The sequence below is a fragment of the Tyto alba genome, unplaced genomic scaffold (genome assembly GCF_018691265.1).
Source record: "Tyto alba isolate M040663 unplaced genomic scaffold, T.alba_DEE_v4.0 Super-Scaffold_14, whole genome shotgun sequence".
Taxonomy (NCBI): domain Eukaryota; kingdom Metazoa; phylum Chordata; class Aves; order Strigiformes; family Tytonidae; genus Tyto; species Tyto alba.
Window position 1 is genome coordinate 46,475,645 of NW_024881276.1, and position 24,334 is coordinate 46,499,978.

Consider the following 24,334-nt stretch of genomic DNA (forward strand, 5'->3'; position numbering starts at 1 on the left):
AATTTTGGTTAATAACAGCATAATTCTCATTAACTTTCAAAATGTTTCTTATTGCAATTAGAAAAAGATTATAGAAGTAAAGCCCACAAATAGTTAACTAATAAACTGGTTGATTAAAAGAAAGGCTTACAGAAAGCTTCAGGGACTACTGATTTGGATAAATTATCTGAAATACTGACCAATATTAAGTAGCTTCCATACAGATTTCTGGTTTTTACTCACCCCACACACACCCCCTTTTTTTTTTTTTTCTTTTAGTAACATGACTGTGAATACTACATCTGAAATGTAGCTATTTTAGGACAAATATGAACTAGCAACTAGCTCTAACAGTGTTCTTTGACTACTGTGCTGGGAATTAGATGCCACAGGAATTAGATTAAGTTCTTACTGTTCGGCAGATGGTGACTCAGACTAAATGATGATTATAATTATGAACAGAATTGAGACAAACATCGTATCGGAACAATGATCCCTTCTGAATGTCAATGTAGGCAAATTCCATTTCCTGATTCTTTTTAAAAAAGGTGGAATACTAAACTTGCTGACCAATTAAACAAGTTTAAACCACATCAGTAACTAATTATTCTGACATAGTTTCAGAATGGACCAGCATGTACACCTCGAAGGTCCCTGTTATAAAGATTTCTTCAACAGATCCACAAGCAACCTCAAGGTGAACTGTAGAATTGCTTGCAGAACAGATATATATGTACTGTATCTTTGCTGAGATTGCTGGGGTTTAGTTTCAGTTTTATGCTATGTGGCAGAATCTCCTACCTTACTGCGAGCTTTACATGTATATTAGAAAATGAAGCATCTTAAAATATACTTACAATTTGACATAGACACTTGTGTTCATTGACAAGTTTTTCCAGAGATAAGGACTCGATTACATCTGCTTCTGACAAAGCTCCTTCTCTGTCCTGCTTATTAGCCAGCCTAAAGAAAAGATTAAGATAAATACTTAGCACCCTGACACAAGAGAGATTCTCAGATCTCCAAAAGCTAAGTTTTTAACAAAAGTATAAAGAAGAAGCGGAAGAAGAAGAAAGTAAAGAGAAAATGCCTTGTTTCAGCTTTAATTCTTATTTGTTCTTTCTACTTAATAAACATGTTAGTCCATGCACAATTTTCAGCAGATACTAATATTAAATATTTACTAAGGTGCTTTGTAATTATTTAATAATTATTATCAGACAAAGGAACTGTATTTTACAGCTAAGATGATGGATGTTAAAGATTGTACCATTCTACACCTAAAGCTACCTAGTACAAGCTACTGGAGGCTATGGATCAAAGTTCAGAACTTTGCAACTTCCCAAATCATGTGCATTTCCCTGTCTAATACAACTTCATGATCATCTCAGGTTGGCCTACTATCCAGAATTTCTCTCTGATGCCAAACACTTTGATAAGTTTTGAACCTGCTCTCTGTAAGTAAAACTTAAAGCTCAGAGGGAGGAACTTGCATGAATGGCTCAAACTCACACCTTATTATTAAATAGGGGGAAGAAAAAAAAAAAGTGTATGAAACACATAGCTTACAAAATAAGTATTCTGTAAGATGAAGTGCCATCATTGTCTTATTTCTTAGAGATATGGTAGCAGAGAGGACTCCAGAAGATTCACATCTTAAGTTTTTGGGGGACTGTTGTTCTTGATCAGATTTGTCTTCGATATACTCTGTAACTGCATCCAACACTACAGCCAGTAATGTGTGTTTCTTAAAAGGCACAAAATAGATCTGATTTACCACCCAGACAATGTTATCCATTATTTCACACTTTAATATGGACATACACTCTGAAGCAGAGGCTGTTATGTTCCTTTCAACACTGTTATCAGTAACTACGACAAAGATAAGAGGGCTGTCCAGAATTATAAACAGCACACTTAAGTTCTTCACCTCAGCAAACTCCTGGTGATACCATGTTCTAACCACAGAAATGAAAGTTACTTACTTTTATCAAGCCTAATTTTTTATGTTTCACTGAAAACTCCTCTATATATTAAATGAAACTGGAAGAGCTTCTGATGTAAAGCCTTAAAAGGTACTTCACAAACTACGTGTAAGAAAAAGCAAGGGTAACTGCCAAAACCTGTATGGAACCACCTCTCATAAAAAAGCACAATCTTTTCGTCTGTGGGGATTTCACTCAGCTATCCAAGTAATAATTTTCATGAAGCTCACGTGATTTTACTCCCCTCGAGACCTCAATTTCTTGATTAAAATGGATTTAAATTGATCAACACCCAAGAAGGTAGGATGGATTAACACAGTAATACTTAAGTATTTAGGAATGTGTTAGCCAAGCAGATGTATTTTCTAAGAACAAACTTAAAGTAAACTTGCAGTCATGTTGGTCAATGATTTTCTGAGTTCACTTACAAGCAAATTTTAACAACAAATGGAGAAATTTATATAGAAATCCAAAATAGATATTTTAAACAGACAAAAATGAAAAAAAAAAAAACACATAGGAAATAATTCATGTGTCTTGAGGGTCTAAGAGTTTTATAAAGACTAAACAAAGCTTCACAAAAGAGGTCAAGTCAAAAAAGAGTTGTTCCCATCTTCCATAAAAACTCTTCATGGCAATAGGATATATAGTCTTTCCTCTCCCATTACCTGTTTTTAATTAAAAGCTAGTATGTTAAAACTCTAAGAACTATGAAAAGATATTAAATAGTATTTTTACGAGCAGTAGACTACTCCTGTTCAAAGTTACTATTTTTCAGCAGGAAAATTGGTACTGTTTGCTTTGAACCAGAGTAGACCATTCTGGAATAGAGATACACGATGCAATCTTACTTACGACAGTAATAATCCAAGCCAAGTGCAAAAGCTGCAAAGACAAGCATTGCATAGTATTATGGAATCCAAAAATTGCACTTGCCTCTCTCTAATAAAGAAATTCCACTAAAACAGTGTTTTTCTAAAATTTAGCAACCCTTTCATTACATGAGAAATCTGATTCAACATTCTGGATAAAATCACAAATATTTGCCTTCCATCAATGCAATGGCAGATGGTTTTGGAACCAAACATCATACCCTTTTTTCTGAAATCACAAGTCGTCATCATTATTAACTCAAATGGCTTTTAGGGAATGTTAGGCCAAAGCTTGTACTTTGGGTTTATGGTACTACTTGATGGGCAGAAACAATGGTAAGAATTCACTCCATAGTTAGCAGAACTTGTCAGCACTTCAGTTTGATCTAAGACCTTATTCCTTCCTATTTTCCAGAATCACAGTATGAGAGCCTCAGTGCTTAATTATTTTACTCCCAAGAGAGTTTTTAGCTTCAGAGAGACATTAAAAAATAAGCTGTGTTGCACCTACAGCTCAGAAAAACATTTCTTGTCACCATTAACCTCATATACCAATCTTTCTTTTCAAGAAGAGTTTATGAAAGAGACCATAAAAAGACAACTTCTCAGATGTCCATTCTCTATCTTCAACAGTCTTAACTATTTGTGGTCCAAAAGGTTCACTCACTTATCAGAATCTTTGGGATAAAAACCCCTGCATCCTACCGATAATCAAAACTTTGTTGACCTGATTGCAGAGCTAGAAAGAACATAAGGCTCTCCTCCCAGCCCCTCCTTTGAGAATCCATTCCCACTTCTCAACAAAAAGAGTACTTCTACAGTACTTTGTAAGATATAGTGCAGAGATTCTCTAACTGTTGTTCAGTGGATATACAGAACCAAGGACATTTTCAATATGCTTATTATACTCTGGCACTATTCCTTCTCACCAACCAGCTAGAACAAGTGATGTCCTCTCAGTAGTCAGCTGTGAAATAGGACCAAAACTAAACCAGACAAAAACTTAAATGAAATTCAAGAAAGCTATGGAAAGTAATTAAAAGATTGTAAACAATTATCTCCACTTTCTTTTTCCGCACAACCTATCTTTGTTACAGTCTGAAAATCCTGCTGCACTGCCCCTTAGTCTCAAAACACATTCCTCAGCAGTGCTGTCAATTCATCTAGACCTAATTGAAGGAAATACTTCTGAACACAGAGTTTGTTGCCACAGCCTATCTGTTTTTCACCTAAAGATTAAATAACTGCACTATTTATTATGCTATTGGACAGCACATTCCATGAAGCACAGCTGAAGCAGAATGAAATGTTGGTAACCTGCATAGCTCTGTGTGAGTGTGACACTAATGTCCCATAACTTGTAATAGCTGCTGATTTTTAACCTCTAATACCTTGAAAGGTATAAGATTTATCCTTTTTTGTCAATTAGCTTCCATTTTCTCTACAGCACTCCTGTTGCAATACTGATTGTATTCAAAAAATACAGCTGAGGTGCTGCATCTGGAAAAGCAGCATATCCAGATAGCTGTCTCTGCCTTACACTCCTCAAGAACCCAAGTGGTTTTGCACAGGTCATACATTTCCTGCTGTACCCACGTCCGCTGTGCCCACTTCAGCCTTTAGGTCAACCTTATACATGGAGTTAAAATATTTTTAAGATAATGTCACAGAAGGCATTATTTTGCTGGTGGCATTTTTTTTTTTTTTTCCTTTTTGGGTAAATGTATTAATAGATCCATGACCTACCCTTGCTTCCTTTGCCCTTCGTGCTTCAGTGCAGGAGAGAGCAACCCCTGCGCCTACGCTGCTGCTTCGTAGGCAGGCAGCGCTGCACTTCCAGCCGAGGAGGCCTCTGTCGAGGGAGCTGCTCCCAGACATTTCCTGCTCCTGGGCAGCTCGGGCAGCCATCCGCCTCTCAGCAAGGCTGGGTTTCAAACAGGCAGAACCAGATTCCCCAAGTAGAAAGCAATCAGTTTGCCTGTCTACTGCAGTTGCAGAAGTCAGCTTCTCTCTCACACCACCGCTCCTGAAAATGAACCCTTGGAAAACTCTGTAAGAGCTAGAAGCCGAAGGCATGCAGAAAATACTTAATGGAATGCCACTCAAAACACATTACTTAGGCAAATATTTGAAATGATGTTTTTCAGATTATACTGAAGCTTTAAACTCAGGAGTTCCTCTGTAAAGGATACAGCAGAAAGCCACCAGCACAGGATTAAAAGGTAAAGACTTTTCTTTTACTTAATGTTTATAAAGTTGCAAATATCAGAAAAAGGTTGTGTAGTGTGGTTTAGAATGGAAATGTGCTTAAGTCTCAAGACGTACAAGTAATGGATGTCTACCCTGTGAAGAACTGGATATTTCTCTGGGTGAATATAGTCTCAGATCTCTGCTGCTGATGCACAGGAATGCTAGGTTTTGAGGCAGTTTTATGCATAAAACTTCCTTCTTTAGGGAATATGTCAGAGTTATCTTAAAGAATAGACTTTGATTTTAATCTTCCAAGTCAGCCGAACTTAATATATAGCAATTTTTCATCTTTAAAAAACTATAGGAGGTATGTATTAAAACATACTTGAAAGCCCAAGAGAGAATCTGTTGGCTTATCACATGAAGATTGCCGAGTAAGAAGCTTTCATGCATAAAATCATGTCTGGCTTATTTCAATTTCACATAAAGTATATTTGGTACCTTCTGAGTGTAACAGACTTACTTCATGCAAGAAATAAAGAAAAGGTAGGCACCAAGCGCTTTTCTACCAAGTAGGATTTTTTTAACCAATTAGAGAGCTTTTAAACCTTATTTCAAGAGTCATGAGAAACAATGTGGAAAGGGAGTGTATGTGTGCATTGGCACAACTGACATCTACAGTTGAGTAACAATATTTCTCTTAGAAGCCAGAAGACATGCCAGAGAACAACAAAGTCTGAATGCAAACTATGTGTGTTCCTTGACCTGTTTCTAAAATGTAAATTACTGAGCAAAGAGAAAAGAGAAGAAAAATAATCAGTATCAAAGTTTACTTTACAAATCAAAAGATTTGGTGAAAAAAAATCCAGTATGAAATGGACACATTTGTATCTCCGCTGTCATCAAAAATCCAAGTGTTACAGAAAGGGTTTATTTAGGAAAAGGGTATTTTGTGTGAGAGTATATGCACATGAGTTTTCTTGTTTTGCAGACTTGGAGGGTTTTTAAAATACACTTACTTTCTAACTTACTCATTTCTCTCCATTTGTGTGGGATTATCATACAGTAACATAACACTAAAAACTAAATACTGTAGAGGGTACACAGTGGGTGGGGTAATCTGTAAAAGTGTCTCAGAGATGCTGTTTTGGGGGTTAAGTTTAATCAGAGTCACTTATCACAAACCCAGAATTTTAGGTCAAACCTGCATGGTGGCCATCAAAACAAACGAAGAGCAAAGCATCTCTGAGGTCAAAATATTTCAATATTAGAACTATCAACATGATTAAAAGCAACTTTAAGAAAATGTATCTTTATGAGAATCATTTATCTAAAATCAAGAATATTTTAAAATATTTAAAAGCTTTTAACTACACAGAAATAATCCAAATGGTGGATGATAACAGATATTAAACTACATTCTTCTTTAGCACTCTAAGCCCCTGGCCTTCTGGATTGTCGACAACCATTACAAACCCATTTGTAACTTTTTACTAATTGACATTAGGCTCTATCTCAAATAAGACGGCTTATTTAATTTCTTTAGTTTCCTTTTCATGCCTTCAATTCTTAAGCAAAATAATCCTTTGAATATTAGCGTAAACTATAATGAAAAACTGGTGAATAATGTGCTACAGGATTATCTGCCTGCAAACATCAATTAAGAGTTTGCTTTCATGCAGTTTTAGGGAGATATGAGACATTTTTCTAATTCAACCTTTCCCCTAAACAGTTCCTCCAGGTCACAATTAAATAACAGAATAGTTAGAAATAACATTCTAAACTCATCCTGTTTATAATATCTCTAGGCAGCTCTAGAGCAACTTCACTCTCATACTACCTTTTCAAGTGGTCACAAGAATGTCAACAATTACAATTTGTTTCATTTTGGCTAAGTGACTTCATTCTTAGCTCAGGTCTGAATCATATTCCTATTTACCAAAAACATATTTCTCTGACACACTCTGCTCTGCTATCAGTTTAATCATACCTATTGATCAAATAGGCTGCATCCAAAGATATGTCTGAGCTCATATCAAGCATATTATGTTTAGCTTCCAGATGTGTAATTCCAAAAGTAACGACAATAAATGATATTGCCATATATTTTTGTGTGAGATTTAAAAAAAAAAACAAAAACAAAAACCAACATGAATTATTTTCTTCTACTCTCTTTCACCTTGATATACCAACACCTAGGCAAACATTGAAGTTACTTAAAGTTGCCTATAAGTTAAGATTTAAAAAAAAAAAGCTGCCTGGAAATCCTTACATTTATTACAGGTGAGTTTCCAAGACTGCAATATGTAGCTATGTGGTCTGACAGAGATGAAATGGGAATGTGAAGTACGTGGGATGTTGCACAGTACAAATTTTGAGCCTGCAATTCTACTGTCAGGAAAACAAAAATCTTAAAACTGATGTATAGCAATACAAAGTCATTAAACTAGGAGTTCAAGCTATGTATCTTATTAAATGGAAAGAATTTTACCTGTTCTCTATCCTGTTGCAGCCTTTTATCTTGCTCCTAATTTATTTTCAAATACTGCTTTAAAATATATCAATATCTGGACCTTAATTATGTGATCTTTTGGCAGAGGAGATTATGATTTTCTTTCTGGATTTCTGTGACCTTTAGGTGGCCATCATATTTGCACCAGCTAATTAAGTGAAAGTGCTGACTTCTATTATTCTTCTTGCTGGAAATAAACAAATAGGCCCAGATATCTATAATGTATACACTTACTTTACTGCTCATTTCTGAGGTCTCTTAAAGAGCACTACTGACAGTAAGTCTCTGGTTTAACAGGTGAAAAAACCCCACCATCAGAATATTAAGTTAGTTCTTCAGCTTTGCTTTTAGTCAAGGGATACTCCATTCCTTTGCCAGTTACAGAAAATAATCTACTCACTAACTGACTTGCAGAGTGAGATCTCCTGTTTTGTCAGTCAGGACTTGTAGGTGCAGTACATGTCACTATAACTGTGACTTATATATCAGTGCAGAAGCATGAACTCACCACCTTCCATTTCCCAAAGCATCGGTAGGGAACATGAAAATTGCTGTCTGTAGACATGGAAATGGTGGTAGATGCTTTTCCTCAAGTCTTCCACATCTGCAGCCACACATTGATAACAAAGGTTCCAAAACTGCAAGGAACAATCTCAGATTTGCCACTGGTTCACTGTGCACCTTTGAACCAAATACTTCATAAAATCACAAAAAAGAATCACATATTTTTTTTCTAATTGGAATGCAACAGAAGTACTGACAGTTGTAGAGATTTCAAAAGTATAACAGCTTGTAACACAGCTGATCCACAAGGCGCTGTACTCTACCACTCTGCTAATGATAAAGTCTATGCCTTGTATTATTCCCTTCTCTTCTCTCTCAGGATTCTTTCCCATATCGTGCAATACCACACAACCAGCACAAGACAGCTACATCTACAACATGATTGTATTACAAATTTCTGGCCAAATGCCCAAGAACATCTGAATTATTTTAAGTAGCTAAGGTCCATTTTCCCTCTCTCCATCTCCCTTGGAGGACTTACTCCAGCAGCACGATTTGGTTGCACTTTTCCAGCAACTTTGGACTCCTTACCCATCTTATGAACTCATCTGAATACTCAGCCTGTTTTGTTCCATTTGAATCTCATGTTTTTACTCTGTGTCAACATTTGTCCATCTCCCATGATTTATTTCACGCTAATTAGTTAATTCCCAAGCTGCCTTGCTTCAAATGTAGCATTTCTATGCTCCTGCATACTGGTCATTTTGGTTTCACTGGGTAGCCTTATAGCAGTTATGGTGGATAACATTGCCTCAAGGGGACAAGCAACCAGATTGCATTCCCTCCATGTTAGGTAGTAATGCCAGAACCAATGTACTACAGGTTATTTCCCAGAGACAAAGGCTGACAAAAACAAATGACCTTTGCATGTTAGTATTTTTTAATATTAAGAATAAGATACCCATTAGCATTTAAGTCCCCTGTGCTGAAAATGTTATTTACTTTGCACTATCATATTGTATATACACTGACACAGTTTAGCTATCTTCCATGTCAAATGGCATCTTTTTTAGGCTCATAACCAGGGGAAGCTCTCTCTGTCTTTGGTATTTTCCTGTTGAACCACTCCCCCACTTCCCACAAACAGAAACCTGAATTTCAAACTATTTTTAAATATGTTTTTCCAAGGACTTATCATCTTAAGACAGAGATGCTTTAAGAGGATATTTTCGTCCAGCCACCTCGCTGTGTGATAATCCTTGCTTTAAGCATGTTTGTTTACAAAGTATTTAAGTTAAAGGAAACTTTTTAAACAAAGGAGAAAATAAACTGTAGCAAAATTACTTACTTTAGTTACTTAAGATATATCTTCAGGTAATAGGGAAATATTCCAAAACACCATCAAACAAGTTCCTTCTCTTCTTGTGAGAATATATGAGACAACACAGCCTTTGGAACAAACAAATTCCAACTCAAACTCCTAGTTTTCCCCACAGACTGATGTAAGTATCTTAAACTGTAGGCATTTAAATGGTATATGTGTCTCATTAATTTTTTGTTGCTAAACTTAAGACGTTTAAAGCAGTAATCAAGTTCCAGACCAGAGTATGACTCCAAACATTACTCAGAGCAATTGTTATCAAAAATAAGTTATATAGGTTTGCTGGCACCATGTAAGAGAGCTATAATGTAACTTCACTGCAGCCTAGAAATGTTGTTTTTTTTTTTTTTAATTAAAAAAAAATAAATTACTTGTAACCAGAAATTTCTTTGTGACATGTTGCCTGAAAGTGTCCTCTACCCAGTGTCCTTAACTGACTCATAACTAAGGAGCAGGAAAACAAACTGACCCTTATTTTTGTTGAAATCATTAAAAAAAAAAAAAAAGCACTTATGATGCAGAACACAGATCAGACATCTCAAAGAGCTCTTAAAGAGAGAGTTCTGTGCCTTGATTGTCTGCAAGTCCTCTTCTCCTGGTGGATCACAGTATGTTAAAATAAACGTACGAAGGAATGCAAATTGCATCAAAGGTCAAGTACAAACAGAGCCTTTTGTGTCAGGCATTTTAATGAAGGTGCCAAATACCAAGAAATAGTGAACAAAATTATGGAAATTAAAATAAACAGGAATTTTTAGAAAGTCAGAGGGGTGAAGAGGAAATTAATTCATCAAAGCCAAAAAATAAACCATTAAATCTAATTACAACCAGTAACAAGAATTCCATATGATGAGCTTACCTACTTCAAATATCTATTTATGCCTTTTAATGTAATGCAGCCCAAATCTCATTCTTGGATGTAGGCTCCCTGTTTATTTGGTCTATTGATAAATTATATAGGTAGAAGAATATTCTATATGGCTGCTTCGCAATTAAGCAAAGGGACCTCTCCACTTGACTTTTTTTTTTTTTCTCCCATTCTTAAAAGATAGAGAAGATAATATAAAAATTTTAATTTCATTCAAATTCATTCTTTGAATTTAAAACATACTTTATCATCATGACAGATTAATAATGGTGGTCCAGTCATTGCGATCTATTATTCCTCTAGTCAGTGTGCTGAGGTAATTGTCATTATACTTTCACAGCACATATGTCATCAGTTTGACCGGAGAGATTCATAACCCTGATGAGCAACACAGTAAAATTACCAGAAGGCAAAGACTCTTGCAATACCCTTAAAATGTATTTGACAACAATGTGAAAATTGCATTTCAGAACCTGTCAACTACATAACTATATGCAAAGATGCCTGCATATCAGAACAACAAATACAAACTTAATCATCAGGGGATCTGCATGATAAAACACTGGGGGGGGGGGGGGGGGGGGAGTGGGTGGCAGGAGGAGGGAGGCATTTCTAGAGGATAAGGTATGCCAGAGTGACCAAACTGAAATGCCCTATGTGCATTCCTACTTTTTCTCCCCAAATATGTGTATGAAAGTACATCAATAATCCTCGCCAAATCCATTGTGCAGCTCTGTCTGTTCTTTGGCTGTGATTTCAATCTTACATTGCTTCTAAGTGTGAACAGAGAAGGCACAGTGCCATAGCAGTTTGACTAAGTTATTGCAGACGTATTATTAGAACAACTCCATTTCTACAGATTATCTTTTATTAAAAACCAGCTAGCAGCTTGTGATTCCAGCTCCAACCATACCATTTCAACATCAGTAACAGTTCAGATAAGAGTACAGAGCAGCATTTATGACTGAGGAATGGCCAGAAACATGGACAAACCCCACCACTGCTCTTCAGATTTATATGTGTAAGAGTATTTAGGGCCAGTTCTAAACATAAGTCAATAATTTGAAGCTACAGTTTAACAAGCTAATGCTTTCCCATTTACTGATTTGCTTTGCCTTTACCATAGTCAATCTCTTAGCTGTTTTAACCCATATTTTTCAACCTTCAATGAAGAAAAAGTCTGATGAGGATGTGCTAGGCTGTGTTACTTTATCACTTCAGAAGGATCAGCTTTTAAAATCTTTTTTTGAGTGTAGGGACACACTAAGTCACTGAAGTGCTTCCAGTCCACATATTCGCTTTACTCAACCCTAAAAGAACAGGCATATTTTCCCTTTATTGACAAAAACTTCAAGGAAATAGATCTTTCATCTCAATCAAAAGAACAACAGGACATGCCTCTATACATATACACAAACACATAGGACAACAAGGACTCAGTATATGAACAAAGCTTGTTATGGAACACTCGAGAAGTCAACCCAACAATTTCCAAGATTATCTTTGTCATGAAGACATCCTTATTTATTTGAAACCAGCATGCATTTCAGTTGCTAGTATAATCAACCACATTTATTGGCAAGCATGTCCAGTCACAGGTTTTGAAGGCAAACCTGATAGGATATAAGATAGGAAACTAGGGCTCAGTTGCTTACATTCCACTCTTTAGTTAGACTGATGTTTAAACAAGGAAAAAAAATATTCTGTTAACAGCAACCTCAAGTATTTTTGGCTTACTTTTTTGCAATTTGATATTTCAGATTATTTGCAAATTTGCAATTCTGTTGCTTTTTTTTTTTTTTCTCCCAAGGAGTACAGCTATTTCAAGACCAATGCACCCCAAACATTGAAAAGTAGATGTAAATCGTTAATGGATACAGAAACTGAAGGTGAAGCCCTGTATCGTTCTTATGCTGCAGTGTTTAACTTACTTTCAAACCACAGGAGATTAATCATATGAAAAATTGGTAACCGCCCTGTTGAGAAATTGTACTGTGCTCTGGAGGAGTAACTGTATGACTGCATGTATATTTCAGACCTTTTCAGTAATTACTTGAATTCTCTTAGATACAAGAAAGTCTTGCGACCTCACATCATAAGCATTAATGGTGCCCTTAGAACTTGCTTATAATTACAGGCTTGTCAAGTCATGCTAAATTAATATGGGTCAACAGATGTGTTAGGCTATACTAAAACCGATTTTCAGGTCACTTCTCTGGAGCCTTGTTTAGCACTTCTGGTTCCTTTCACATGCCCCAAGCTGAACTTTCCCTGTGGCAGTCTCCCTGGTTCCAAGCAGCTCTGAAACATTCCTAAAGAATGTTACCTTGAAGAAATTGTTTGACTTCTGCTGTGGGGAGATACACAGCAAGTTAGGCAATCAAGAGGAATTACTGTAACAAAATTAATGCATGTTACATTTTCCCCACCCCAAAGTAACATTTTCCAGTAAATTACTTGCAAGCTTGCCTGATCACAAGTCTCAGTACATTACCATAACTTCTCATGACTGGCAGGCTTTTTGGATTCTCTGGACTTGAATCAACAAACACTAAATTCAGATATTATGGCATTAAGGGGAAAAAAAAAAATCAGTAAGGGAAATCCATGCTAGGGAGAATGTCAACATTCTTTCTCACGACTGATCTTTGTAGCATTTCAAGTTTTCTTTTTCAGCTAATCCTCCTGCAGACGCCAGACTTAAGTCTCTGGAAGACACGTCCACACTGTTCAACTCTATGACTTATTTGATGCAAAAAATCTATTTAGGGACTTTAAATATGCATAAGGGAGCAGAGATACCACAGCAGTATCATTTCAAGATGCTCAAATGTAACAAAATCGTTTGCATATTGACAGGATACTGCATGGATCCTTTGCAGTTATTACAAATGAATCCTTTTGTATACTATAGAAAAATACTGCATTTGCTTACTAAAAAAAAAAAAAAAAATCTTTAGAATTGAGGTTTAAGAAGAAATGCACCTAAAAAACACTACTATTTCAGAATACTGCCCTGAAACCTCTGAAAACAGCCAAAAGATGCTACTGTACTGTTTAACATTTACCCTTGAAAAGCGCTTAGAAAGACACACATTTGATTTAACCAGAAGACACTCAAGTAAAAATCCCATAATCTTCTAGTCCTGCACATTTTAATTTTTACTGAAATTTTCTATTCTTGATCATAGTCCAAGGAAAACACTCATGTAGAGTTAGAGACAAATACTTTCTTCCCTATAATTAAAAATAGTTGAACTTAGATATTTTCTAAAACATACACAATAGAAACTTTCTCTTATCTCCAGTAAAGCTTGAACAACAGCTGGGGTAGGAAACAGAACTAAATCTATTTTCTATGAAATAAGAAACAGTACTGAATTGTATCCCATGATGGTGCACAAAGTACATTTGCATAAACTTTATGAAGACTGCAAATGACAATGTAAGAAAAATGACAGCAATCTGAAAAAGAGTTAGAAAATCTTTGAGCTGCAACATTAGATATGGATCCACCTCTGTGAAAACTCAAGACATTAAAAAAAAGTATTTTCATGTTAAATTATTAGAGTTGTATTGTTCTGTTTTGCTGTAGAATTAACTTCTTCAGTTACTATCAATTTAACTCCCCAGGCAAGGGAAGGCAATGAAAATGGAGAAAGGTTTTTCAGTGTGGCTGAACTAAAAGCCTCAAGTAGTTGATTGATGCCAGAACTCTGATTCACTAGATAGTCTATCTCATACCCTCAAAAGCAGATTCACTTCTATTTCCAAAAAGATTTAAAATTGATTAGTTTTCATCAAATAAGGAATTACAGTAAAATAAGAATTTGAGATACTCCTCTCCTCCTCCCCAAAATAAAAGTCCTCTCCACATGATACATTCCTCATTGTTCTAAGTTCTGGACCATACACCACAAATCTACCCCAAGGATGGGCTTGGGCTACAACTCACTGCATGTGGAAAAAAAACACTATAGAGAAGAAGCTGAGGGAAGACTGTTAACTATGCCCATCCGAAGATAAATTAAAAACCTTAGGTTATGATTAAGTCCTACAGAAACTGGATTAAATGGTGGACTGCACTGACACCACCTATCTTGTATGTTTATTCAGAATACCTACCATTTCCAATTCATTGCTACTTTTACTTTACTTTTGTGCAGAGTAGCTCTGATCTCCAAAACTATTTTTCCTGTAAACATACAACAGCTAACATTGATTGTTGTTATGCTTTGATTACAGTGAAAGGAGAAAAAAAGATATTGAAGTTAACTCCCTGTGTTGCAAGAGTGGGAAAGAACCTGAAAAAAACCTGAACTCAAAAATCATGAGAGACCGCCTCCAAGAGCTTAAACTGAGAGCTAAGGAACTACAGATAGCTGGAGAAAACAACGGTGCAACTGTACAAGAAGAAGAGCAGGAGAGGTTTGAACAGCAGGCCATTATTTATGAAAAAGAGCCCATAACTGGAAGGCACTTGCATGAAATCCAGAAGCTTCAGAATGAAATTAATAATTTGGCAGAGGAAGTTCATAAATTCAGTCAACAACAAAAAAGCCTAGTATCTTCAATGAGAAGATTCAGTGTTCTTAAAAAGGAATCTAACATAGCAAAAGAAATAAAAATTCAAGCAGAGCACATACGAAAATGTTTGGATGAACTGTCAAAAACAGTGAAAAAAGCTGAAAATGAACATGGGCCATCACGTGCCACAGTAAGAATTCTAGCTTCACAGCATACTTTCTTATCGCAGCGTTACCTAAATGCTATGCTCTCATACAATGATGCTATAACCGCCAAGCAAGAGAAATGCAGAAGATTTATTGTCCGCCAGCTTGAAGTAGCTGGTAAAGAAGTATCTGAGGAAGAAGTCAATGACATGCTCCAACAAGGAAAATGGGAGATTTTCAATGAAAATCTACTCACTGAAGTCAAAATTACCAAAGCTCAGCTTTCGGAAATTGAACAGAGACACAAAGAACTAGTCAATCTGGAAAATCAGATCAAAGACTTAAAGGAACTTTTCATCCAGATATCAGTTCTGGTGGAGGAGCAAGGGGAAATGATCGACAACATTGAAATCACTATGAACAACACTCAAGAATACACTCAAATGTCTAAAGAAAAATTTGGGCTTGCAGTCAAGTATCGAAAAAGAAACCCTTGCAGAGCAATATGCTGCTGGTGTTGTCCATGCTGCAAATGATAAAAGAAACAAACTGTTTGAAATATCAATGGCTCCTATTCAGTAAACTGATCTTTTAAGGGACTCTTAGCATCCCTCAATTGCTCCATTTTTCTTCCCATCTTCCCTTCCACAGAAGTCTTAGGAAAAACAGCATCTGTTTTTCCAAAGACTTAGAAGAATGCAAAGAAGGTTATGGTTTTCACAGAAACACATGAACTAGGGGAAAGGATCAAAGGACACAAGTGATACTTTTTTATTCTTCCACTCAAACTAGAACAAAGTGGCAACAAACTACCTGTGATTTTGGGAAGTATTGAAAATACTGTTAATGTCAAAGACACGATTCATATGAATGGTTTAGTTACCTTTCATAAAATAATAATTAGTATTTTCATTGCCTTGTGTTTTTTTAGCACTCATGTTTAATTGGTTCAAATGCTAAGTTTTTTTTTTCCAGGAATCTGAAATTCTACAAAAAAAAAAAAAAATCTACACATAAAGCAGACACCATTAGCAACAATCCAGAATGTGCTGTCTAAATCAAACAAGAAGTCAGAAAACAGTTATTGGGAATGTTTCAATACTACCTCTATAGGAAAATTTACTTACATGGTTACTCGTCTACTTAACACCATGAAATAATTCTCATGTTAGAGTAGGACAGTATGCAGTCTTATGGAATGCGAAACAGACATTGGGTTATTTAATAACACCATGCTGTATTTCTTACAGATAGGTGTTGAGCTGGTATTTTCTGAATACATTAGCAGCAGAAGACCACATCACCAAACCTAGAGGGACATTTGTTAGTAGGCTGCTGAGAAGCCAAGCATTAATAAACTGACATAGAGATATTTACATTATTCAACTACATCGGCAGACCCCTACTAGGTAAGGATAGAGGAGTATGATCCTTTATTACAGTGATAAGACACATTATTACTGCTGCCTAGCCTATCTAAATATGCAGTTTCCTCTGCAAACTCACTTTCATTAGTAGAAAAATGAAGGAAAAAATGTAATAAAAAAATAGAACTCCATCCTTATAAAAATAAACATAATCTAGCCCCAGAGAATGATTTAGATTGAAGGGAACTTCTGGGGGACATCCAGAACAACCTCTTGCTCAAACTCTTGCCCAAATAAAGACAGGAATTTCCCCGGTTGCAAATCTTGACCGCCACTTCCCATCGTACCACCACGCCTCTGAGAAGAATCTTGTTCTGTTACCTTCACACCTTACTAGCAGGCAGCAGAAAGATCTCTGCCTTAGTTTCTTCATTTTGTCCAAACAAATGCAGCTTTCTAACTCTCCTCATGTGTCGTATGCTCCAATACCCAAGCAGTGTGAACTCACTATAGTATAATCACATTTGTCTTCACCATCTTCTTGTAGGGCAAAGTCCAGAACTAGACATGGTATAGGACATGCATTTATTTGTACTACCATAGGAGTGGCCAGAAGAACTAGTTGAGGGTTTCCAGAATTCTAAATGGCTCCATTAAATTCTGCTAACTGTAGAAGCCTAGGATCCTCAGGTAGGTAAGCAAAACAGATGCCTTAAGTAGTAAATATGAATACCTCCCCTGAGTACCTAAAACAGAGCAGTTGCCATTGACTCAACCTGTCCCTGAAGAGACCTTAGATGTTCTTTATGAAATAGCTGAATTAGCAAGACATGAGGTATATGACTACTTTATTTTGCAGCAGTAGTTATTTCTGCAGTGAAGAGAATCAAGCAGATGTGGAATGCTTTTGCTTTCCATAGTCCCAACGGTTGGTTTCTGCCCTGTACCCAACCCCTTTTGGAACTGAATGAGAAATAGTGCTCTAATGCAATTTAACAGAAAATAACAATGCAACTGAGACAAAAAGTTATTTCCAAAAAGGAAAAAAACAACCACTAAAACCAAACACTAAACCAGGAATGTATTTCTGAACTCCTTTATGCTGTGCAAAGAAACAATCAATACCACTATATCTGGATATAGTCAGAGAAGACAGAGCAAATTGCACTGCAGTTCTGCAAGACACTGAGCTAGATGTCTTTAATTGCATCTAGTGGAAGAAAAAAGAAAATCAATCTACTATCAAAAGGCACTACTGAATTTTTTCCCCATTGCTATATTTATAAATAGTTGCATTCCTTCCATCCCAGCTTAAAATTGTAACTGAAATTCACTCTTTATCAAAGAACAATATCAGAGGTCTGAACCTTGAAGTGAAAAAGATTATTTACCCAGTAGCAAAAAAAAATAATATTTGACAATGACACCACTGATACTATTTCATTAAATAATCTCCCTTAACTGTTACATATATTGAAGCTATCTTTACGTTTCAAGAGCAGACTAGCCAGAGAAAAACGTTGCTATGGCCAACATGCTCTTTCATATATATATATACACATATATATATATATGTAAGTATGCATGTATATAAACATACATAATATACACAGAAGTATGCACTCTACAAAACCCAACCCCATCTTATTTTCCTGTGTTTACTTTTAGAAAAAACAAAGGTACATAACAGATAGCTCTTTCCTTCTCTCCTAGGCCCTTAAAATGAAAAGCATTATGGTACTTCTGTGAAGGATTATTGCAGGCAGCGTTGACAGAAAGAAAGACAAAATACAACAAATACCACCTGTTTACACAGCATCGCCCATGCAGGGGTGTTCACACAACCATCCTTAACTGAGAGAGAAATGTGTTCCTGAGTTAGCCCTTCCTCTTCACAGAAAGATATGTTTCTTTGAAGTACACAAAAGCTGTACTTTAAATCCTGGAATAAATCTAAAGTTTCACTAATACTCAGGAAGACAGATGTTTATCCATACACAAATAAATAATTCAAGTAGTTTTCAGCTGTATATCGGTTAGAAAATGGCAAAACAGAAACATACAGAACATGCTGAAGAAGAACTGAGAAACGAGAAAACCAGAAAGACTTGTGGAAAGCTTTTTCTGAATACAACATGCAATTAACTGAAAGTAAATAGTATTAACTACAACTTACATTGACATCATGAGAATTTGATACTGAGCATTCAAAGTTATTAATAGCAGAAATTTTGCAGTAATCATTAAAATAACTTTCCAGTGATTTTTTAGTTACACAGTTATGCAGAAGAGCAAACCAATTAAAGCAGAGCTGCTTGTGTTCTAATAAGGAATGTAAAATATTAATAGCTATAATCCCTCATCACCAAAATAACAGGTAGAAAGTAGCTTTCTACCAAAAAAAAAAAACAAAAAACAAAACAAAAAAAAAACCCACAAACCAGAACAAACACCCGCACAGCAATCTCTCTGATATAAAAACATCAGCCCTAGCACATGGACTTGTATTTCCCCTTGCGAGTGTTTCATGTCAAAGTAAACAAAACAAAAAAAAAATGCAACACAAAAAAACCCAAACATGAATAATATGAAGTGTTCCTTTCCCATAAAAGGACAAAAAAAATTCTAAGAGAAGAAAATTTAAACTTGCATACCTATATAATTCTTGAGGATGTTGACAGAAGAATTGACCCATGAACATAAGAACTGGAAGAACTCTTGCTTTCTACAACTCCATTTCCCCATGCATAACAGATTGATTAACTACTTAAGCACTTGTGTGTCACATGAGGCCTACATGAGCAAAGCAAATATAAATTAAATAGTAACACTGTTCAGTAAAAATAGTAACACTGAACAGTAAAAAAAAAATGCTAAAGTTTAATGTCTTCAAGTAATCTGTAGTAAGAGTCAACAACAGCCAATAAACTGTCTTAAAATGATAGTGCGATACCTCCACGGGTGGTGATGGATAATAAGATGACCCAGTACCAACTCAATTTGAAGCAAGTACCATACCAAACAACATCAGAACTCTTATATTCCTGTATTACTGTAATACAGAATGTCTTGTACCAATCTTATGCCCACATTGCACAAATCAGCCTAATCTTCTTTCCAGGCTATTGGGCCTCCACTTCTCCCTGAACAATGCTAAGGGTCGCTATGCATTCCTTTATCAGGAAGAATGAGGAGCAAGAGTTTTCTTCCCCTTTACTTTTATTCTGTCAGCAGTGTATCTTCTTACCTCTGGCAAAAATCAGAGTTGCATCATGCATAGGTGTGCTATGGGATTAAGGCATACTGTGATACAATTGATTAAGATGGAATTAAAAATGGCAAAAGGAAGAGTGGACCAGTGACTCCAACTCTACTTTTCTCTGTAATGAAGACTCTTTAGTAATGGATCCTGTTCTTCATTGTGAAATGAGACCCATCTACCCATGGTAATTCATGGCTGTATCTTCCTAGCACTACTCACAATATAAAGTTGATAACAAAGAAAAGACATCTAAGATGACATGCAGTGATGTAAATTGACATTAATTCCCAGCACTTTTCAGAAAGGACTTCTGCTTGTTTTGGCAGATGTAAAACAAAGTAGGAAAAATATTCTGGGGAAATATGTTATTCAAAGAAACAATACAAATAGTATATTTACTGGGAAAAGCTAGCATTAGGCTGTTTCAAAGACAAGCAGATGCTAGGTACACAGAATGATACACCTGATACTGCGTATAAAACAACTTCTGCTGCTGCCTTCAAAATCCAGGATCGACTTGCATCCAGTCTTACTTCAAGATACTGCATATAGCACAAGTTAGGATAAATAACATTAGATTAAAATTCAGTACTGACTGTTGAAAGTTTGGGTCATTGGTTCAGCCTATGCTTAAAAAGAAACATGAATATCCAGTATAAACATTTTAATTGTTTCATTCTGATGGAGTCACCGATACCTCTTTCATCATTCTTCAGCACATACACACTCTGAAGTTACAGCTCACTCCTTTTCATTCCTTTAGAGTTCAGGTTCTTTATTAGATTTTAAGACGATAATTGGTAAGTAATAAAACATTAATGAATAAGTGCTTTGTATTAAAGCATGCAAATAACACCGTAGAGAGATCTGTGCACTTACAGACAGCCGAGAATAAACAAATTACACCTGTTTTTCTGCTTCTCCTTGTTTATTTCAAGGGCTGGAGGAAAGCAGTAATCCAGACCAGAGACACACTTGTGGAGTGTGGAAATCACAGAGGAGTCTCTCTCTCTCCTCTGGCATGAAATTATAACAGTATTCTATGAAAACAGAAATAGATTGTGCTCTGCACTGCAAGAACATGGGAGAGAAGGGAATTACTTAAAGTAAACTTCAATTTTCCTGGCTTTAATTCTCAGAGGTCACTAATGTTTCCAGTAAATACTGGCCTTCATACATACATGCACAGACTAAAATACACTAATTAGAAAATTAGCAAGATATTAGGGAACTGACTTACTGCTATGTGGATAGCACATATCTCATTATTAAACAAACAAAAACCAAAAGGAAAGTTGAACATCCTTAGAAGAAGGAAATATTAAAATAAGGCCACCTTTCACCATAAATTTAGAAATCTGCTGTTTCCTTTATTCTGCTCTTGATACATTTTGATTTTTTCAGTTTTAGGGACTATAGGGAAAAAGGTTAATGCCACACAACTGTCACTTGGCAAGCATGAGTGATGGGAATTTGCTTCTCCAACCAAAGGCATCTTCAGGAAAGGGAAGGTGCATGGGATCACGTTAATTTCATTTGCTAAGCACTCCATTTCCATACCACAAACACTAGTGTGTACTGAGCAAGTCTTCCTGCTTCACAACTTTCAGGCTTTACGATACAAGTACTTAAAATACTGGAACAAATTCTAGGGTTTACGTGATTTGAACATGCCAAGAATAGCACAGCTAAGCCATGAACACAGGCACCAAAAAGAAAAGAAAGACAATACAGGAAAGACTTTATAAGTCAGGATGCAGGCTCATACAGAGAGCATAAAACATAGAACTACTGAATCCTTCCACAGAACTGGGACATTGCAAGAGCAAATTCTGTCCAAAGGCTTGAAGCTCAATCAATTCAAAGGCAATACCATTGACAAACTTAGTTTAGTCATCATTAGACTCAGTTAATTCACTCTGCTTTCTCATTAGCTACTGACATGGATTGAAAAGCGGGATCACGTCCCAGGGAAATGAGTGGGCTCTCTGCAAGTACAGGCAGCCACCCAAATAAACTCTATTATGGGATTAGGACATAGTGATTACTATGAAAAAAGCCTAAAGTTACATTTACTTAGAAACAGTGCACAGCTGTCAACTGTCACAGTTGCATTTTCAGAACAGTTTTGAGTTAAACTAGCTGCATTGAATTAGTTTCATTGCCTTCCTGACACTAGTAACGTTTGGATTGCAGTGGAAGTTAATATCTATTTTTCAACATATACACCACTAGCTTGCTCCACTTGACCAAAACAGTTAGCCAGTTTCACTCTCAAGCCACCAGAGCATCTCTACTTCTTAAAGGTAAGAGGCCTCTCCTCTTACATTTACAGATTCTTCATACCACAGGAATGTTGTGTATATACTGCATTACAGAGGTCTTATGCCCACCAGACAGAAAGATACTGTCCCAATAAACCATTTTAAACTTTCATAGTTTATTTTCTAACTTCAAAAGGATATTTGTCCTCAAAACCCTCTAGTGTGGCTAATTGAGTAAAATATGTTATTTTACAAAACCTAGTTTTTTAGCAGAGAAATTAATGAATCTATCTGTTCTGTGACAGAATGTCTCTAGACTTTTTGAAACTTGAACTTTTTATTATTATTATTAATTAAAACACATGCTCCGAAACAAAAGCACATGCCAAATGCTATTAAAGTAAGCCTTCTTTAATGAGATTTTGTCGTTCATGTATCAGCAGCACCACCATGTGTTAAGTGAACAAGACACTTAGTGCTGAGAGATTACTGGTATTGCAGAATATAATCAACCATTTACAATTTAATTGATGTAGGCCTAAATAGTAACAACATTTTTATACCATGTTGTCATGACAAATTTGCAAAGCCTTTAACCCATCATGCCATTTCAAGTAATATTAGAATTTTAAAGCGGTAAAAAAAACCCCAACTTATTATTTTTCCACTGCTAATGAAAGAGAAGAGAAATAAATATCCATGAGAAGAACTAATTGTCAGATGCAGTGAATGGATTCAAGATATCACCATGTACAAGTCAAGAGGGAAAGAGAAGGACAGAAAGACAGAAAAGGCTTTGTTCACTAGTATGATACTAAGATTGGCATAAATAAGTACTTCAGAAAAACTAAAACTAATTGTAATATTTCTCAGCTCTAAAGTTACAGTAGTATTAGTGCACTTTACACTTGTTTACGCTATGTACAATATGTATAATACTTCTTTAGAAGGTGTATTGAAGGTCAAAATTTACAAAATTTCAGATTATTAGGAGAACTTTTATTAACATTACTTACACTAACACAGGTTTTCCTGATATCTTAGGGCTGTTTAAAACTTCTATCATGGCTTGTTTTGTTTCTTCCATTCTTGCAATATCACTGGAATCCACAACAAATATTACACCATAGGACTCAGCATAGTAATTTCTCCAGATATTTCGAATTCGTTTTCCACCTCCTAAATCAAAGATGGTAACTTCAAAGCGTCCCTGTTTAAGGTCAATCTTGGAAAACCCAACTGTTGGAGCCACATCTTCAGGAGACTCTGTTAGAGTTCAAAGAAGAAAGCCTTCAGTAAAAAGTGTCCTTAACGAGGACTTTACATTGTGATTCATGTAGCAAAATTTGTATTTTAAAAACATGGAACAAACCCTCCCTGTTAAGTGACACCATATTGCTAACCACACATTTTCTACATTAAGATTTTCCCTCTCCTCAGGTAATTTCAAACTAACCCACTGGTCTTTCAACAAGTTACTTTATATTAATTTAGACAGAAGCACCAGGGGTGGCGGGGTAGAATAAAAAAAAAAATATCAAAAAATGCAATTTTTAATATTTAACACCACAGCTAAATGGCAGTGGCATTCAGTGTACTACAGTTTTCACTTTTTCCCTCATCACCAATGCTCCCATCTGAACACTTATAAAGCATTTGCAAGGTATTAATCCAAGTTTGAGAAAGAAAACAAACAGAACAGTTAATGCATTAAGACCTGGGAAGCCTTGTGCTCTGCCAAATTTATTCATTATCCCTCAAGGTTGCCAAAACAGCTTCATAAGTTCACACCAAGGGCTGAGATGAAGTGACTGAAACCATGTTCTTCTGAGATGTAAACTACTTGATCCTATTTATTCAAGACCAGGTTTTGGTCTTTGTTCATTGACTTATTTTCTGCTTTTTAGTTTGCCATGCAATATGCTAAAAAACTACAGCTTTATATTTAATACTTTTGCTTGCTGTCTCCCTTTTCAGAGGGCAAAGAAAGCCTGTACTTGCCCCACACCACTAAGCTCTCTCTTCAGGGGGGAGTTAATTGGATCTCTGCCACTGTTTTGTGTAGCTTGGTAGCACAAGGCAGGAGAAGCAGATGTAAAATTCAGTTTGTTGAGAGGAAGAAATGAAGGCGTGGTCATTATCCCATTTTTTCCCCAGAAAAAAAAGAATTTGTAGAAAAAACTATCACATTTAGCTAAGGAAGGCATTAAAAGTGATTTTGAAACAGAATGGAAGGCTAAATAATGAAGGACTCATGTTTTCAGGGCAAAGATTAATGAATATAAATGAAAGAATATTCATAACTTTATTCACACTTTAGCAAGTCCATGAACTTAAGTAACACGTGTAAACAGAAAGTCAAGGTGGAGTCTCCAAGTCTGCCAAAACACTACTAAGTGCACTCTTGTTATTATATAAGATGAAAGTTATTTAGAAAGACAATCCCACAAGGGGGGGGGGGGGAAAACAAACAAAAA

General features: G+C 35.9%; 2 protein-coding genes across 9 annotated transcripts in view; one reads left to right on the top strand and one right to left on the bottom strand.

The window, feature by feature from the left end:
* Positions 1 to 24,334, bottom strand: part of ARL13B (ADP ribosylation factor like GTPase 13B) — a 49,404-nt gene that overhangs the window by 14,485 nt on the left and 10,585 nt on the right. For all 7 annotated transcript variants that reach the window (XM_042788984.1, XM_042788988.1, XM_042788986.1 and 4 more), the window contains exons 4-5: positions 22,874 to 23,123; positions 837 to 942 (exon numbers count right to left, since the gene is read on the bottom strand). In XM_042788984.1, the coding sequence (XP_042644918.1) occupies positions 837 to 942; positions 22,874 to 23,123 (356 nt within the window). The remainder of the gene's footprint in view (positions 1 to 836; positions 943 to 22,873; positions 23,124 to 24,334) is intronic.
* Positions 4,589 to 15,870, top strand: STX19 (syntaxin 19). Of its 2 annotated transcripts, XM_033008002.2 has the most exons (3): positions 4,589 to 4,888; positions 4,984 to 5,058; positions 14,537 to 15,870. In XM_033008002.2, the coding sequence occupies exon 3, from the start codon at positions 14,622 to 14,624 to the stop codon at positions 15,498 to 15,500; it is 879 nt and encodes a 292-aa protein (XP_032863893.2). In that variant the 5' UTR covers positions 4,589 to 4,888; positions 4,984 to 5,058; positions 14,537 to 14,621; the 3' UTR covers positions 15,501 to 15,870. The 2 variants fall into 2 exon arrangements, with proteins under 2 accessions (XP_032863893.2, XP_009973492.3); XM_009975190.3 differs by having other exon boundaries at positions 4,589 to 5,058.